Genomic DNA, 17,950 nt, shown 5'->3' with positions numbered 1-17,950 from the left:
AAAACCTTATAATCTTTAAAAAGTACTTGGATGAGCACTTGAAATGTCATAACAATCCAGACTAAGGCCAAGAGAGCTGGATAATGACATTAGTTTAAGCTTGGACTTGATAGGCTGAAGAAATTTTTCTGTGCTTTACAACTCTATCATTGCTTTCAAGTTCGCCTCCCCTCCACACACCAACTTGATTTGGAACTATATTGTTGCTCCTTACTTTGTTGGAAATCCATCCTTTAAAAGCACCTTGGGTGTACTCACACCACAAGGGACTGCTATGGTTTAAGAGGCCAGATGAAAACCAACCTTCTCAAAAGACAAGCGATAAATCCTGGCATAGCCATCAATGTCCAAATCCCATGAGTGAATCAAAAACTTTCTGAGGAGCAATTAAGAGTTGAGCAACAAGTTTGAGCATAATGATTGTCACATCCCATGAATGAATTAAAGAATACCTTTGCCTTTCTAGTAACAGCTGCCAGCTGGTGGGTGGATCAGTGCCAACCAACGTTTGCCTGCTGGTAGTTTCACTGTGCCCTTTTCTGATTTTAGGTGGAAGAAGAACAGTGATATTTGCATCAGGCTAAACCTCAATCATTGATCTGTAAGCTGACTGATCAAATTTCAGACATTGTTCTCATTTTCCCCATTTTCTTGCTTTCCTCAGCTCTCAGTTAAAGATACAGCCCAAACTATTGACATAAACAGGGAGCATTTGTTAGAATGAAGAAAGGGGGAAAGCTCATGAAAATGGAATTGAAATTTCTGCTGTGACTTTGTTTCCCAACAGCATAGCTGCCTCATTAACTCCACATTCTGCTATCAAGTTCAGCACAGATTGACACATAGAAATCTTCCATCCATCTCAAATTCAGTAGCGGGTGACTGAAATTTGATGTTTCTTCCCTACTTTTTTATGCATTTCTCTCTAGGGATTGAACGCGAAGGGGGTGGCACTGTGGTTAGCACTTATGCCTCACAGCGCCAGGAACCTAGGTTCAATCCCTGCCTTGGGTTCCTGACTGTGTGGAGTTTGCACATTCTCCCCGTGTCTGTGTGGGTTTCCTCTGGGTGCTCCGGTTTCCTCCCACAGTCCAAAAATGTGCAAGTTAGGTAAATTGGCCAAGCTAAATTGCCTGTAGTGTGAGGTGAAGGGTTAAATGTAAGGGAATGGGTCTGGGTGGGTTCCTCTTCAGAGGGTTGGTGTGGACTTGTTGGGCTGAACAGCCTGTTTCCACACTGTAGGTAATCTAATCTTTATTGCATTTGTTTTCATATGGTGCAGAAAACATGTTTTGTGTTGCTTCTTCAGTTACCGCGAACATTGCCTGAGGATCAGAGCTCTCTATTTCTTATCTACTTGCTGATACAGCATGTGGAATCTAGGCCAGGATCTTGTGGTCCTAGTCCCTGAATGAATAACAAGATAACAATCAGAAGGCAGCACAGTGGCTCAGTGGTTAGCACTGCTGCCTCACAATGCCAGGAACCTAAGTTCAAATCCTGTCTTGGGTAACTGACTGTGTGGAGTTTACACATTCTCCCCATGTCTGTGTGGGTTTCCTCCCACAACCCAAAGATGTGCAGGTTAGGTGAATTAGTCATGCTAAATTGCCCCTAGTCAGGGGAATGGGTCAGGGTGGGTTACTCTTTGGAGGATTGGTATGAACTTGTTGGGCCAAAGGGCTTGTTTCCATACTGTAGGGAATTGAATTTAATCATAATTTGGAACCTGAATGACCAATTTGTGTGTCTTTGTGCTACTTTTACTCAAAATAATTTAAACATCACTCTTGAAAATGTGAGGCCATTAAAATTCAAAAGAAAGCTTGCTGGTGGACATTCACTGCATGGAAGATTTTTCTGGCAATCTGGTTGGTCAGTCAGTGCTTTGATGGCTATATGAATGCAACTGTTGACTCCTGGATCTGAGGTCATCCCTCAGTGGCAGCAAAGCCCATTGCCTATTGTGCCTGCAATAGTCTGCCTGTCTCAGGACGAAAAGTCTCCAACTCTCTGCAGCCTGATGACTGAGAACTGCCACTCTTGTCTGAAGCTGATACATGAAGATTCCACGTCAAGGTCACTTTGCTAGGAGGAAAGCACATATGTCCAAAAGCATCTGCGGAACTGCCACTCTGTGATATTTGGGTGGAGAAAAGCTGAGATCCACATCTCTTCAGCACATGCTGACAGAACTGACATTTGGGTGGTACACTTGATGTCTTGGGTAATCCTTCCTTCCCATTACAGCCCTCACTGACCTCTCCCGACCAGGAGGATACATGGTTGAAGCTTTTCCTCATTATTCTGTCCAATATCAGAGTCTCCTGTTATTATCTCAACACCTTCAACCACTGGTTTATTTGGAATTTCTCTCTCAACTGACGTCCAGCTGATGCCAGCAGGCTCACATCTCTCTCAAGAAGCCAACTACTCACTCTTCATGTATGCAAACCTCTCAGTACCAGTGATGGCAATGCTGTGCCACTGGTTCAACATCTGAGTATATCCTTCCTGTTCACATAACTGAACTCATGGATCCCCGCTTTCTCCCCAAAAGCTACACTCTAATGCATCCCTGAGTCACTAGTTCCCCATACTTGGTGATATAGTGAAGACAGCAGTTCCCTGTTACAAATGTTCTGCAATTAGGTCAACAATTTCTTAACTGGAGCTATTCAGAATATAATCGCAGCCCCTCTTATCCTGCCATTAAAAGTCACATTGTGTTCCAGTAACACAATAACTAGTGGTGCATCTGATTTTGAGCTTTTCAATATGCATCCACATCATCTCATCCTCATGGGCTTTTGAAAATCCAGAATCTGTTGACAGCATTAAATATCACACTCCCAACTGGCATTTAACTGTTATTATGTTGAATAGATGTCTAAATACATTCAATATCATGCTCTCCACTATGACAATTTGGAATCCAATATTACTCGTGTTCGGCACAACCTCATTTCTCATCAATTATAGATGTGAGAATAGTGCCTGCGGACTAGATAAGGGCTGGAATCTTGTGGAGGTGACAGGGTTCTCAACTGCCAACTAGAAAGCAGGCAAGAGCCATCTCTTGACGAAAGGCATGCTGCATCTTATTCCACACAGGCACTTGACTGACCAGCTGGTCTCTTGGCAACAAGCACCCAGAGTCAAAAGTCACTTCCATTGTGGAAGTCAGGGGATAGAAGCTCAATTAAAAAGCAGCACCACCAAGGAAGCCCCCTAAAGTTGTTTTCTTACATCTCTCTCTCTCCTCCTTTAAGATCATCTTTAAAAGCATTATCTTTGACCACGTTTTTGGGCATCTGCCTTAAAACCAGCTTATGCAATGACAAATTTGATCTGATAACATTACTGTCAAGTGCCTCGAGGCATTTTATTGAGATGGAAGTGCCATATAAAAAGTCATTGATTTTGTTGCATCTTTATGCATTGAATAAAATCATAACACTATTTTTATCTTATCTACAGGGATCAAAAAACAATATTAAAGGAAAAGCAGAAGATTACACTGACACTGGTAAAAGTTGGCAGTTTTGTCAGCAGACCACAGTGTAACTTTATCTAATAGACATGTTGTCCTTTATTCTTACAGCTAAACAGGCAGACTCATTTCTGCACAACATGACTCTACATCACATTGCAATTCATGTGCCCTGTACACACAAGTACCATCAAAAGGATGAAAACTGTATAAAATTCAACAGAAGAGCAAGCTAATCTCAGATTATTTCTTTTGAGATCTTGTTATATTTGATTCTGTAATCAGCTACAAAATGACACAATAATAATCTCAGTTTCTCTTCACACCTTTTAACAAGAATATTCAATAATATTCCACAATCAGTCAATATTGCACCAAATAAGAGTTCTTGGATAAAAACTGCATTATGCTTTTCACAGATCAGCTTCATACAAAAGTTCCAGAAGTTCTCAGGGAGATTGGTTAGTTTTCTTTGACACAAGTCAATTGGAAATTCAGTCTAAAGACTACAGCTGTTACCCAAAAGATAAGAGAAACTCGATCAGAGGTTAAGGGAAAAATAGACTACCAGCAAACAAATATTTTTGACTTCAGAGGTTTATTTGGAATAAATTGAAATGGGTGCCTTTTTAAATTATATCAAAATCATTATCCCATTCAGCAGTTGTTAATCTAATAGAGTAAACATAAATAAATATATATATAATAAAAACTGAAAGAACTGCAGATACTGTAAATCAGAAACAAAAGCAGAAGTTGCTGGAAAGGTTCACCAGATCTGGCAGCATCTGTGAAGAGAAATCAAAGTTAACGTTCCAGTAACCCTGGAACAGCTCTGAAGAAGGGTCACTGCACCCAGAATGTTAACTTTGATTTCTCTTCACAGATGCTGCCAGACCTGGTAAACTTTTCCAGCAACTTCTGCTTTTGCATTAAATAAATACACTTTGCAGCAAGTAAACAAAACACTGTGATCTTCTTTCAATCTTACAGGATGTAAACTGTGGGATGTGCAAGTTTTAATGTTATTTGTTGACAGTTAGAGTTTCTGGTTTGTCGAGTTAATAACGGGTGGGTTTTCTGTGTGCCTGAAGTTAATAATCACCTTGCAAATATTTCTATAGCCATGGTGATTTCTTTTACAAACAGATTTTAAAGCCTGGCTTTACAATAAATGAGTTTTGTGAAATGCTACTGTCTTTTATTTATTTAGATTGTTTTATAGCCCAGAATGGTAAAGTAATGGGACCTCAAAGCTTGTTAGAGAGTTCCAGAACTTGTTTATCTTTAAGCTGATGGGAAGCTGAACTGGCGGACAAAACTGACAGAGAGAGAGAGAGAGCGCGCGACAGAGAGAGAGAGAGAGAGCGCGACAGAGAGAGAGAGAGAGAGAGAGACAGAGAGAGAGAGAAAGCAAAAGCGAAAGAGACACACAGACAGAGCGAGAGGACCTTTATCGTATGCAGTCCTGCTAAGTTGTCGAAATAGAAGGGCTATGTAGATTAGCGGTTCTTAGTTGGGAAGGATATACAGTGAACTAGGCTACCTTAGAGTAAAGAGTTAATGTTAACCACAAATCAAAAACATTGGAGTAATATAATAAACTGGCCAAAAACATTTCTAACCACAAATGAAATATCTACTCAAGATTGAAGTGATCAGTCGAGCACTGGAAGCTGTTTCCTGGATTACTACTCCTAAATCCTGAAAGTAAACTTTGTTTTTAACACTTCTATTCCCTTCTGCAATAACATTGCACCCCACTGCAATCTACCACCCTCCTGTCACTACAAACAGTACAATCAAAGCTACAAACCGTTCAGTCTTTTCTCGTAGGCTTTGTGCTTATTTAAACACCATACCTGCTGAGCCATGCAAATGCTCACTAGCTTTCACTTCTATTCAATATTAGGCTCCTCTGTACAAAATTTTACTTATCCAGATTATGTGAGAATAACTCAGTTCTTAGGATGCTCAGCAACTTTGGTGCAGCCAACTGAAAAACAGAACCCAAAGTCCAAGAAAATAATTTAGTGCTGTGCAAGGGAAAGGAGTCTTCCATTTATCAGTTAAGTATATCATACAAATGATCAAATATTATGCACTAGAACTGAATTTGGAAACATCCGTAGTTTATGATAACATTGACTTGGGGCAACCTAGGTCAGCATTCAAGCATAAAAGAAACCTAAAGAATCTTTATACAGCACTTTTCACATTAGATGAGAATATAGATTTTCTGCCAATTGACTACAAATGAATTTTAAAAATCTAGCCTTCGGACTTTTCAGCTCCAAACTCAGCACAGGCTGAAAGAATGATAATCACTCTGACAAACGCATGCCTTGTTGGTAAATGGAGCGATTCTGGACTGTCCTAATCTAGTTCAGGAGGAGTGTAGGATTCAGCAGTAAACTAGTAAAAAGTGAGGTCTACAGATGCTGGAGGTCAGAGCTGAAGATGTGTTGCTGGTTAAAGCACAGCAGGTTAGGCAGCATCCAAGGAACAGGAAATTCGACGTTTCGGGCCAGAGCCCTTCATCAGGAATGGCAGTAAACTGTCAGTCTCAAGCATTAAGGCTTATGAACATTTCTGGTGATGAAGTGAGTTGTGCAAAGGAGAGCAGAAAGTTTCAGAAGTCTTGTAGACAGACTAAGTGAGTGAGAAAAACTGCAGCAATTGTACTTTGATGTAACAAACTGCAGAGCTGTACATGGAGACACAGGGGTAGGAATAGGATACTTAGCCTGAGTGTCTATTCTGCCATGTGTGAACCGAGGGCTAACTCCATACACCCATCTTCACCCCATACCTTTCCTTTTAAAAAATGTAGCAATCCCAGATTTAAAGTTAAGAACAGATCTGATATGGATTGCAAACAGCAAAAAAGGAATTCCAAACATCATCTCTGAAAAAGAGATTACAAATATCACTCGAGAAAAGCATGAACGCCAGCGACCGGCGGACTGAAATGGGGACACCAGCGACTAACAGACTGAAATGGGGACACCAGCGACCAGCGGACTGAAATGGGGAAACTTTTTCAGTAGCATGAGGATGTATGGTCCAAAGATTATAATGAATTGACTGGAGTTATTTTTGTACTCAAATAAGTAAGTGGCAACTAATAAACTTTTCACTGTACAGTGCCTTCATAGCTACAAACGTACCGAGGTATAGCACTTAGCTCCAAAACAGAAAAATGAAGAAAAAAAAATTACATCCATCTTCTGGCTTGTGATGCCCAGAAATTAATATTAAATGAGACATGGTCAAATCAAAGTTGGGGAAATTATTTTCATTTCTTCCTTTAGCACTTCTATGCCCTTCTGCAACAACATTGCACCCCACCACAGTCTACCACCCCACTGTTACTACAAACAGTACAATCAAAGCTACAAACCTTTCAGTCTTTTCTCATAGGCTTTGTGCTTATTTAAACACTACGCCTGCTGAGCCATGCAAGTGCTCACTAGCTTTCAATTCTATTCAATATTAGGCTCCTCTGTACAAAATTTTACTTATCCAGATTATGTGAGAATAACTCAGTTCTTAGGATGCTCAGCAACTTTGGTGCAGCCAACTGAAAAACAGAACGCAAAGTCCAAGAAAAGACTGTGTAAGAGAAAGGAGTCTATTTATCGGTTCAGTATAATCAAACAAATGATCAAACATTATGCACTAGAACTGAATTTGGAAACATACATAGTTTATGATAACATCGACTTAGAGCAGTACTTGGCTAGTCCTCCTCTAAAATATAACAACTAGTTGTGCACAGAGAACCTCAGCAAGATACGCTTGTCTTGGAGGATTTATGGCACTGATTTACCAGAGTGTGGCCAGTGCATAAGAAGTTAAATTATAGGATAGTTTGCATAAATTTTAATAAGGATCTGAGGGTGATATAATTGATACCATTAAAATTATTCAACAGGGTAGATGAAAAAAAATTACTTCCTTTGTGAGAGAACCCTAAGGAAGGAGGCATAAATCTAAAATTAGAACTAAGCCATTTAGGATTGAAATCCAGAAGTGCATTTTCACACATCGTAGAAATCTGAACTTTGCTTTCCCCCAGAAGACTGTGGACATTGAGTTAATTGAAATATTTAAGCCTGACATTGATAGATTTATATTAGGTAAGGGTATTCAGAAATGTATAACAAAGGCAGGAAATCAATTTGAAGTACAGATCAGTCAGGATCTAATTGAATGTTGGATTAGATTGAAGAGGCTAAATGACCTACTGTTGTTCCCATGCCTTAGGTAGCATGAATAAATTGGCTGAAATTTGCATCTCCAAATAATCAGAGATTGGGCATTATCTGAAAGATGCGTGTCAGGATCCCTCAGAGATCCCGTTGCAATGATTGCATGGTAATTGCCTGAGAAGGTTACATTTCCAATGGGGAATTATCCGCTGCTTGTAACCCTCCAAAAAAGTCCACATCTTCGAGTTAGTGTCAGAGACTTTGGAGGGGTTTTGATTTATTTACTTCCATAGTTTGACAGGAAAAGTTACAGAAGTGCCTCTAGTGTGCAGAAGGAATTTTCAAAAAAAGATAACAACTTGAGACAGAGAAAATGAGTTTTATTTTTCCACTCTAATGTCTTCCAGCATTGTCGGCAGTGTAACCCAATCAAGTGCTTTTGTCAACAGTTACAAAGAAACATATAAATCCCGCCAAATTCTATACTGTGGCCACTCATTAATCTTACAATGCGGCTGGATTCGAGGGACAAAGATGGACATGAAAAGCAAAACTGATCATCTTCAATGTAGTTCAATGCCTTGCCACCCTGACTCTTTGTTGCAATTCTCAACACCGCCTTTGATGCATGGAAAATCTGACAAATTGTATGAAACTCAGAATATTAGTGTACCTTTGTTATTTTTCTTATGGTGATCAGTTAGGGCACCATTTTCTGCCCATTCTGAGTAGAAAGCCAGTGTCAATGATATGCCGGCCTTAAAATTGCTGTGAACTCAGCTTGCTACTACGGGTCAGACATTAAATGGTTACACTGTTATCCACTGTGACATTACAAAGTCAACCTTCATCTCAAAATAACAAAGATCAGTAATATATATGATATTAGTATTTTAGTAAGATTTATCATACTCTCAAGATGTCGCAAAGCACTTAAAAACTATCAACTTCGGTTATTGAGCACTTTTACAAAATATAATGTAAGTCTGGCGGATTAAAAAAAATTCAAACTTAATCTCCATGTTCAGGCTGAATTTAACTATTGTCACCACTGTTCACATTCTGGGACACATTGATTAAATTCAATTGGCAATCATTTACAAATGAGGAAATTAAAATTTATTTCTGATTTTAGCATACACATATTTATGTTATTCAATTAACACTAGAAGTGCATGTACAGCAATTACTGTAACATTATTAAAATAAAATTGATTCAAAGAAAAGGGCAGAACTCAAGATGAGTGAGTCACCATGGCCTGAAGATATATATCCTATGATGCTGAAAGACGAAAAAAAGAGGAGACAGTGAAAGCTTTTATCACATTGCCAATCCCTGCTTAGTGTGCAACCTCTGATAAGGGACTGAGATTAGGAAAGGTAATATCCTGGAAGGAACAGAAGGATAAACTGGGTAATTAGTTACCAGTTAGTCAAACACCAATGGGGGCCAGTTCTATGTTGTCTTTTGATTTTGAGTAGCAGGTGAGAAAACTTCACCTGAAAAATGCTACATCCTGCTCAGAGGCAGATTCAGTCTATGGGAAACCAGGTGGGAAGGGAGGATAATGTGTGAAAGTTTGAGGACAGTAGTAAGAATAAAATTGGTTGTTCTTTTTTTAAAAAGGAGTAAGACTTTCAAAAGGTGATGTTCCGATAGACTTGCATGCAATTGTACAAAAGATGAAAGAAGAAAATAGGAAAGTGAATGGCATTTTGGCCATTATTGCAAAGGTAATGGAGTACAAGAACAAGGAAATCTTGCTTCAACTGTACAGGGTTTTGTTGAGTTGAGACCTGGAGTACTTGGAGCAGTTCCGGTCAACATATCTAAGAGAGAATAAAGCTGCCTTGGAGACGGCAGAGTCAAGTTTCACTCAATTAATTCCTTAGCTGAGGGAATTATCTGTTAATAGCCTGAATACATTGTGTCTGAACACATTGGAATTTAGAAAAATAAGAAGTGATCTTATTGAACCATGTACGATTATGAAGTAGTTTGACAGATTGTTTCAATAGAACATAGAACATTACAGCGTAGTACAGGCCCTTTGGTCCTCAATGTTACACTGACCTGTGAAACCAATCAGAAGCCTATCTATCCTACACTATTCCATTTTCATCTACATGATTATCCAATGACCGTTTAAATGCCCTTAAAGTTGATGAGTCTCCTATTGTTGTAGGCAGTGCATTCCATGCCCCGACTACTTTGAGTAAAGAAACTACCCCTCCCCTCCACTAGCCATCACCATCTGAGAAAAAAGGCTTTCACTGTCCAAACTATCTAACCCTCCGATTATCTTTTACGTCTCAATTAAGTAATCTCTCAACATTCTTCACTCTAACAAAAACAGCCTCAAGTCCCTTAGCCTTCCCTCATAAGACCTTCCCTCCATACAGGCAACATCCTAGTAAATTGCCTCTGAACCCTTTCCAAAGTTTCCACATCCTTCCTATAATGCGGTGACCAGAACTGTACACAATACTCCAAGTGCAGCCGCACCAGAGTTTTGTACAGCTGCAACGTGACTTTGTGGCTCCAAAACTCAATCCCTCCACCAATAAAAGCTAACACATTGTATAAACCTCCTAACAACCCTGTCAACCTGGGTGGCAATTTTCAAGGATCTATGTATATGGACACCAAGATCTCTCTACTCATCCACATTGCCCAGAATCTTACCATTAGCCCAGTACTCTTTAATACTGTTACTCATTCCAAAGCATATCACCTCATACTTTTTCACATTAAACTCGATTTGCCGCCTCTCAGCCCAGCTCTGCAGCTTATCTATGTCTCGCTGTAACCTGTAACATCCTTTGGTATTATCCACAACTCCACCAACCATTGTGTCATCCGCAAATTTACTGACCCATTCTTCTACGCCCTCACCCAGGTCATTTATAAAAGTGACAATCAGCAGTGGATCAAAATAGATCCTTGTGAAACATCACTCGTAACTGAACTCCAGGATGAACATTTCCCATCAACCACCACCCTGACTTCTTTCAGCTAGCCAATTTCTGATCCAAACCACTAAATCACACTCAATCTCATGCCTCTATTTTGTGCAATAACCTACCATGGGGAACCTTATCACACACCTTATAAAATCCATATACACCACATCAACCGCTTTACCCTTATCGACCTGTTTGATCACCATCTCAAATAAGGTTTGTGAGGCATGACCTACCCTTCACAAAACTGTGTTGACTATCCCTAATCAACTTATTCCATTCTAGATGATTGTAAATCCTGTCTCTTATAACATTTTCTACCACTTCACCCATAACTGAAGTAAGCTCATTGGTCTATAATTACTAGGATTGTCTTTACTACTATTTGTGAACAGGGGACAACATTTGATTTCCTCCAGTCTTCTGGCAATATCCCTGTAGACAATGATGACATGAACATCAAAGTCAAGGCTCTGCAATCCTCCCTGGCATCCCAGAGAATCCCAGGATAAATCCCATCCAGCCCAAGGGATTCATCTATTTTCAGATTTTCTAGAATTGCTAACACCACCTCCTTGTGAACCTCAATCCCATTATTTAGTCTAGTAGCTGATATCTCAGCATTTTCCTTTGCAACATTGTCTTTTTCCACAGTGAACGCTGATGTAAAATATTCACTTAGGGCTTCTCCAACCTCCTCGGACTCCACACACAACTTCCCACTGCTGTCCTTGATTGGACTAATCTTCCTCTAGTCATTGTTTTATTCCTGATATACCTATAGAAAGCTTTAAGATTTTCCTTTATCCTGCCTCCCAACGTCTACTCATGTCCCCTCCTGGCTCTTCTTAGCTCTCTCTTTCAGTCTTTCCTGGCTAACTTGCAACTCTCATGTGCCCAAACTGAGCTTTCACGTCTCATCCTAAGCCACCTTCTTACTCTTGACAAGGGATTCAATTTCCTCAGTAAACCACAACTTCCTCACTCAACCACTTCCTCCCTGCCTGACAGGTACGTACTTATCAAGGACATGCAGTGGCTAGTCCTTGAATAAGCTCCACATTTCAATTGTGCCCATCCACTGCAATTTCCTTCCCCATCCTATACATTCTAAATCTTGCCTTATCGCATCATAATTGCCTTTCTTCGAGCTATAACTCTTGCCCTGCAGTATATACCTATCCCTTTCCATTGATAAATTGAACATAACCAAATTGTGGTCACTGTCACCAAAGTGCTCATCTACCTCCTAATATAACACCTAGCTGGGTTCATTACCCAGTACCAAATTCAATACGGCCTTGCCCCTTTTTGGCCTGTCTACATACTGTATCGGAAACCCTCCTGCCTACATTGGACAAACCTGACCCATCTAAAAAGTACTTGAACTATAGTATTTCCAGCCAATATTTGGAAAGTTAAAATTCCACATAAAAACTACCCTGTTACTCTCGCTCCCATCCAGAATCATCTTTGCTATCCTTTCCTCTATCTCTCCAGAATTATTCAGAGGCCTATAGAAAACTCCCAAAAGAGTGACCTCTCCTTTCCTGTTTCCAACCTCAGCCCACACAACCTCAGTAGATAAGCCCTCAGATGTCCTTTCTGCCACCTGTCCTTGACTAACAATCCTACACCTTCCCCTCTTACCAACTTCTTTGTTCTTCCTGACATATCTAAATCCCAGAAACAGCAACAACCATTCCTGTCCCTGCTCTATGTCTCTGAAATGGCCACAACATTGAGGTCCCAGGTACCAACTCATGCTGCAAGTACACCCGCCTTATTCCAGATTCTCCTGGCATTGAAGCAGACACACTTCAAACCACCTTCCTGGTTGCTGGTGCACTCTTGCAACCTTGAAACCATATTTCGGACCTCACTACACTCAACCTCTTGGATACTGGAACTACAATTTAGGTCCCCATCCCCCATTGAATAATTGATTTAAATCCTCCCAAAGAGCATTAGCAAATTCCATCCTCACCCCTCAGGATATTGGTACCCCTCTGGTTCCCTTGTTGGACAATCTACAGCAAGGATGCACAGACTTAGGACAAGGGTTTGGTCATTTTAGACTAAACCAAAGAGAAATGCCTTCACTTTGAGGGTTGTGAATCTTTGAAATTTTTAACCCCAGATGGTTGTGAATATTCCATCATTTAATTTATACAAGACAGACAGAAATTTGTTCTTTCAGGGGATGGAGAGCGTATGGGAGAGTGGAGTCGAGATAAATAAGCCTCTATGATTATATTGAATGGCAGAACAGTCTCAAAAGGGTTATAAGTCTATCCCTGCTCCAATTTATGTTCTCATATTTGAAAAACATCTATTGAAAATTTATTTATAGAAATGTAGCTGAAAGGAATTAAATAAACATATGGATTTTCAAAGCATGGAAGTGGTCCACAAAAGAATTGTTAAAAATAAATTCAGACATATGTTTTCACAGAAAATTTAGCTCATGGATAAAAACCTGATTTGACAGGTCAGAAGCAAAGTTAAGTTAAATAATAAATTTTAAATGCTCACACCACTGAATGGTAAAGCAATGTCACTCAGGTTTCAAAGCTGAGTCCAGCTTGGCTCATTCAGGAATAGTTAGATGCTTTGCACTTCAATAAGGAGGACACAACCTCAAAATTTGCTAAATACACAAAAGTAGGCAAACAACCAAAAAACCTCAGCAGAGCGTGGACGACCTAATGGCTATAACAAAATGGGAATAAGTGTGAATGGGAAAACACAAAATTATATTTTTCATTCAATGACAAATAGCTGAATAGTGTAGAGCTGGTTAAGACCTGAAACTTGTCATTTCAGCTCAGAGATAGGGCTGCTAGATTCCTTATATATTTCAATACAATTCATTCATTCATTCACCAAACATGTCTGCTTAGTTATCTTTGTTTCCTAGACATTTGGCATCCTGTTATAAGAATTTAATACTGACATGGATGAACAAAAGGAATAATATTGTGCATTGTATAATTAAAATATTACAGTGGAGAAATTCTGATACATTTGTACAAAACATTACTCATGATTCGAATAGTGTGAATTCCAACTTTGTCTATTTTTGGAATAACATTAAAATTATACAGGGTAGCTGATTCATTAGAACAATACCAGAGACAAGAATGTGTAATTCTAAAAAGAGATTCCAGATATTAGGTCAATTTTCACTGGAGTAGACAAGTTTTGGCACAGTTTTGAAGTGGAGAATGATAGCAAAGCTGCTAGCACTTATTGTTATGACACCACTAAAAACAAACAGGGGATCCGTACATGAATAGAATAATTCAGAAATTTAGAAAATGCTATCAATGACTCTGCATTTCTAAAAGTTTTTGATGTCCCCATCCCCCATGCTCAATCAATGGGAAACCTTTGAATAGACATAAATGCACACTTTTAGACTACTTGTACACCTTGAATGGAATAAGGTGAAATTGGGTATTTACTGGTAAACGAACTTCACAATTGTTCTTATTGAAACACCGATTTGGAACAAATAACTACCTTTTAAAAATCTATTGAAGCTCTTCACTGTAAGGTGACTACTCTATCGAAACTATGCCTGCTGCTCCAGATAAACTGGTAGGAAGTTTGGTGCTAGACCTGCCCTCAACAAATAAGGAAGCCCACTCTTGAGAAACAATTTTATATGAAATGAAAATATCAAAATTTGCCATTAAGAATAAAATTATAAACATTTTAAAAGTCATGTATTAAAGAATTTTTAGTTATTTACCATTTATCTTCATCCAATCAAAATCCTTTATTTTATCATCCAAAAATTTAAGAATGAAGGATAAAGTTTTGGGGAATTCATGAAGAGGACTCATTAGTTTACCACAAGTATGCAGAGGTGTTCATGAAATTGTCTTCATACAGAGAAGGTAAATCAAGAACATGTGAAATGATGTAAGTAACCTTCTTCTTCATTCTTCTATTTATTGTTTCAACGGAGGAAGTAAATATTTCATTTTACTTGCGTTAGCAAATTTATTACGATAAACAATGCTATATGAATCTTATAAAGACATGTATTAGAGCATAATTTTTCAAGTCACTTTATTAGCCATCTACTTCACCGTTGGAACTATCATTCCTTGAATAATCATTGAACGCTAAACCGCAAGCAATTAAATATCAGTAACATTTCACAGCACAATGCAACCCCAACTTTCAACAAGCTACCATGAAGACAAGCATTTTGCTTTAAAATTGTTGCTTGACTTAAGTTACTCATGCTACTTCAGATAAACTGATAAATTAGGCACAGTGTGGCTGCAATATGGTCAAGGCACCCATGTTCAAAACAGCAGGTCTACCGATGTTCCAGCCAGGTGACTGTACTCAAAACGTTTTCAGGTTATATACTTATAATTAACAAATTGTTGAGAAGTGAAAGAACCAAGGGTCCAATTCTTCCAGGAATCACATACTGAGGGACAATAAGGGATGTACAATATGTGCTGCCCCAGCCAATGATACACACGTCCAATGAGTGAATTAAAAGAAACTGAATTCAAAGCTGATTTGGAAACATATTACACGTCCCTTGCTTTTCTAATGAAGCTGGTGTTTAGCTAATTTCTTGAACTTCTGCAGTCCAAACATTATGGAATCAGAATTTCTAATCATTTCCAACATTCTCTCTTTATTTGCAGCTTCTACAGTCTTTTTACTTTGGTTTCTAAGTATTTTCAATCTTCCTCACAGAATGAAAATCCAGTCAAATCCAAACTAGTTGTCCAAATACAATCAAGCTCCTAGCTCGAATACAAAGAATGACCTAATTTCAAACCACTGGTGTATACTCTTGCAAAGTTAAGTACTCTCTTCTGTGTAACACATCTCTTCATGTCTCAGGAGTGCCTCTGTACAGCATCACATGCACCAGCATGAGACAGAGCAGTAGATTGGTCAGTAACACTGTCAATCGACTTATGGCTTTCTCTTGCATTTCTTCACTTTCTCAGTACAATTTCTGACCTTTCCTGATCGCAGCTACTTCACTAGAACGGTCACAAATGTGTAAAGCAATTGTAATCTTCTGCAAATTTTAATCTGTGTTTGATCTAGTGCCTGAGAAGTGATAATGTGACATAGATTACTTACAGTATACATCTACTCTGATGGATTTGATTGCAGGGGTGCTCAAGCCATTGTCAGCCTTGCAGTAGTAACGGCCTCCCTGGTGACGTTGGATTTTTGTGATCCTCAGGGTCTCATTGAAGACACTGTTGTCATGAAACCTGTCAGAGGCACTTCCTGCTGTTTTGGTCCATCTGATCTGAGCAAGCATCATTAGAAATGGTTATTATACTTAAAGCAGAAGGCACAATAAGAGTCTACCAATTAATAAAATAGACTGCTGAATTATTTAGAATCTGTTAGATTTGTGAAAATTTAGATGAATACAGAACCTAAATATATTTTAAACAATTTTGATGCATCAAAGGATTTTTAAAAATGTGCTGGAAAAGATTCAAAGATATACAGGGTCCCTGCACCCGGAGTAAAAGCTCTTAGTCTGAACAACATTGTGAACAACTTTTCTCTCAATTCATTAACATTACCCAAAGTTTCTTTGGAATGATGGAACATTAGGGAAAGGTCAATCTTTTACCATGTTGTTGTATCTGGGAGACCATCATATTCATTAATAAGATGCTCTTTATTAACAGATGATGTTTTATTTGATTCTCAAAAAGGCAACAGTAAAGGGTACCATTTTGCAAATTTTCTAGAAATGCTGAACCGTTAGATTTGAAACTGAAAATTCACTGCATTTAATTATACTCAGTATTTTGACAGCATCATATCAGGTATAAACAATGGCCAATGTTTTGCTTCAGGGCCAGGAATCAGGAGTCAGGACATTTCCTCATTTGAAACGCATCCTGAGGAAAAACAGAAGAAACCACTTAATTGGTGTGGAGATAGTCTCCCTGTCCAGTTAAGGGGGTGTGATGGAGGAAAAGCATTTTCTCAAAATTGTTTTCAATTTGTCTTACGTGTGTTGGGAAAGTGCAGCCAAGTTGTCCTCTGCCAAAGCAGAAATGTCTCCTGCTGCTGTTAGTACACATTAGGAAGAGTCTCATAAAATGATAATTCCATGGGTGCAAAAAATGGTTAGGCTTAATTGAAGTCTTGAAAGCCATTGATAGCTCACTATAGTTGGGAGTGGGGTTAAGGAAGCACACAAGTAACATTTGCCTGATGCCAAGATAAATTCAGCAGCAACTTCATGAAATGAGCTATTTTATAAAAGTTGGAATTGTTCCAATAATTAGATGCTTAGGAGCAATCTCAGAACTGTTGAGGAACTCAGTTTCAGGTGAACAACCGGCATATGAGCAACTATTGAGGCAATCCAAATCAAAGAGACCTTGTGTGTATTCCAAACCTAGACCATTAAGAGCATTGATTTGGTATTCCTTACCAAGGAAATAGATTTTAATTAGCTTTAGTGAGTGATGCAATATCTTTAAAGTCTGTGTGGAATCTATCTTGACCACATCGACTACTTGTAATGGAGCTGGCAAAGTATTTGACCATATTTGTTTGTTAATACATATTTACTTCCTATTAATACTGATTGCTTATAAAGGTGTGTACATAATGCATATAGTTAAGAGTTATTACCTTAAATACTCAGCATATTTATTTATTCAATATTGTTTATGTTTGATTTATTCAAATTTGTATAATATAGTGTAAATTGTTTTGTATTTCAACTTAACTGTGGAAACTTGCCACTTATTTCCTTACCCTAGGTTCTTCCACACATTCAGTTCTTTAAAATATAATGATCTATCCAGCCTAATCATAAAGATTTGGCTTGTCCAGTATTTTCATAACTAGGATAATAAAGTATGTTATAGCAAGATCTAAAAAAAACACCTAAGATTACAGAATGCTGAGACCAAGTAGCATCTTCAAACATTTCAAAAAAGATGATTCAGTGGAACTCAATGAAATTATACAAATAGAATTTCATGGTGAAATGTTATGGTATTTGTTGAAAATGACTGTCCGTTGCTATAACTTTTCCGAAGAAAATAGAAACAGCTCTAGTCTTTAAAGCTGATAGTTCAGAGAATAACATCAAGCAGTTGCTTGATTATGTTGAGTTTGTGAAGCTCCCCAAATTTACTGTGGCCAAACACAAAAAGCTTATTGCTAATAATGAGCCATTGAAGGACAAATTGATCAATGCAGAGAAGCAACCTTTGTCAATGATAAATAAGTTTGCTCATGAAAA

General features: G+C 38.5%; 1 protein-coding gene across 1 annotated transcript in view; it reads right to left on the bottom strand.

The window, feature by feature from the left end:
• Positions 1–17,950, bottom strand: part of mdga2a (MAM domain containing glycosylphosphatidylinositol anchor 2a) — a 924,938-nt gene that overhangs the window by 643,409 nt on the left and 263,579 nt on the right. The window contains exon 3 of the mRNA XM_060828983.1: positions 15,802–15,976. Coding sequence (XP_060684966.1) covers positions 15,802–15,976 — 175 coding nt within the window. The remainder of the gene's footprint in view (positions 1–15,801; positions 15,977–17,950) is intronic.

Source organism: Hemiscyllium ocellatum, chromosome 8 (genome assembly GCF_020745735.1).
Source record: "Hemiscyllium ocellatum isolate sHemOce1 chromosome 8, sHemOce1.pat.X.cur, whole genome shotgun sequence".
Taxonomy (NCBI): domain Eukaryota; kingdom Metazoa; phylum Chordata; class Chondrichthyes; order Orectolobiformes; family Hemiscylliidae; genus Hemiscyllium; species Hemiscyllium ocellatum.
Note: the sequence above shows the minus strand (reverse complement) of the source record. Positions and strands in the feature narration are given on the sequence as shown.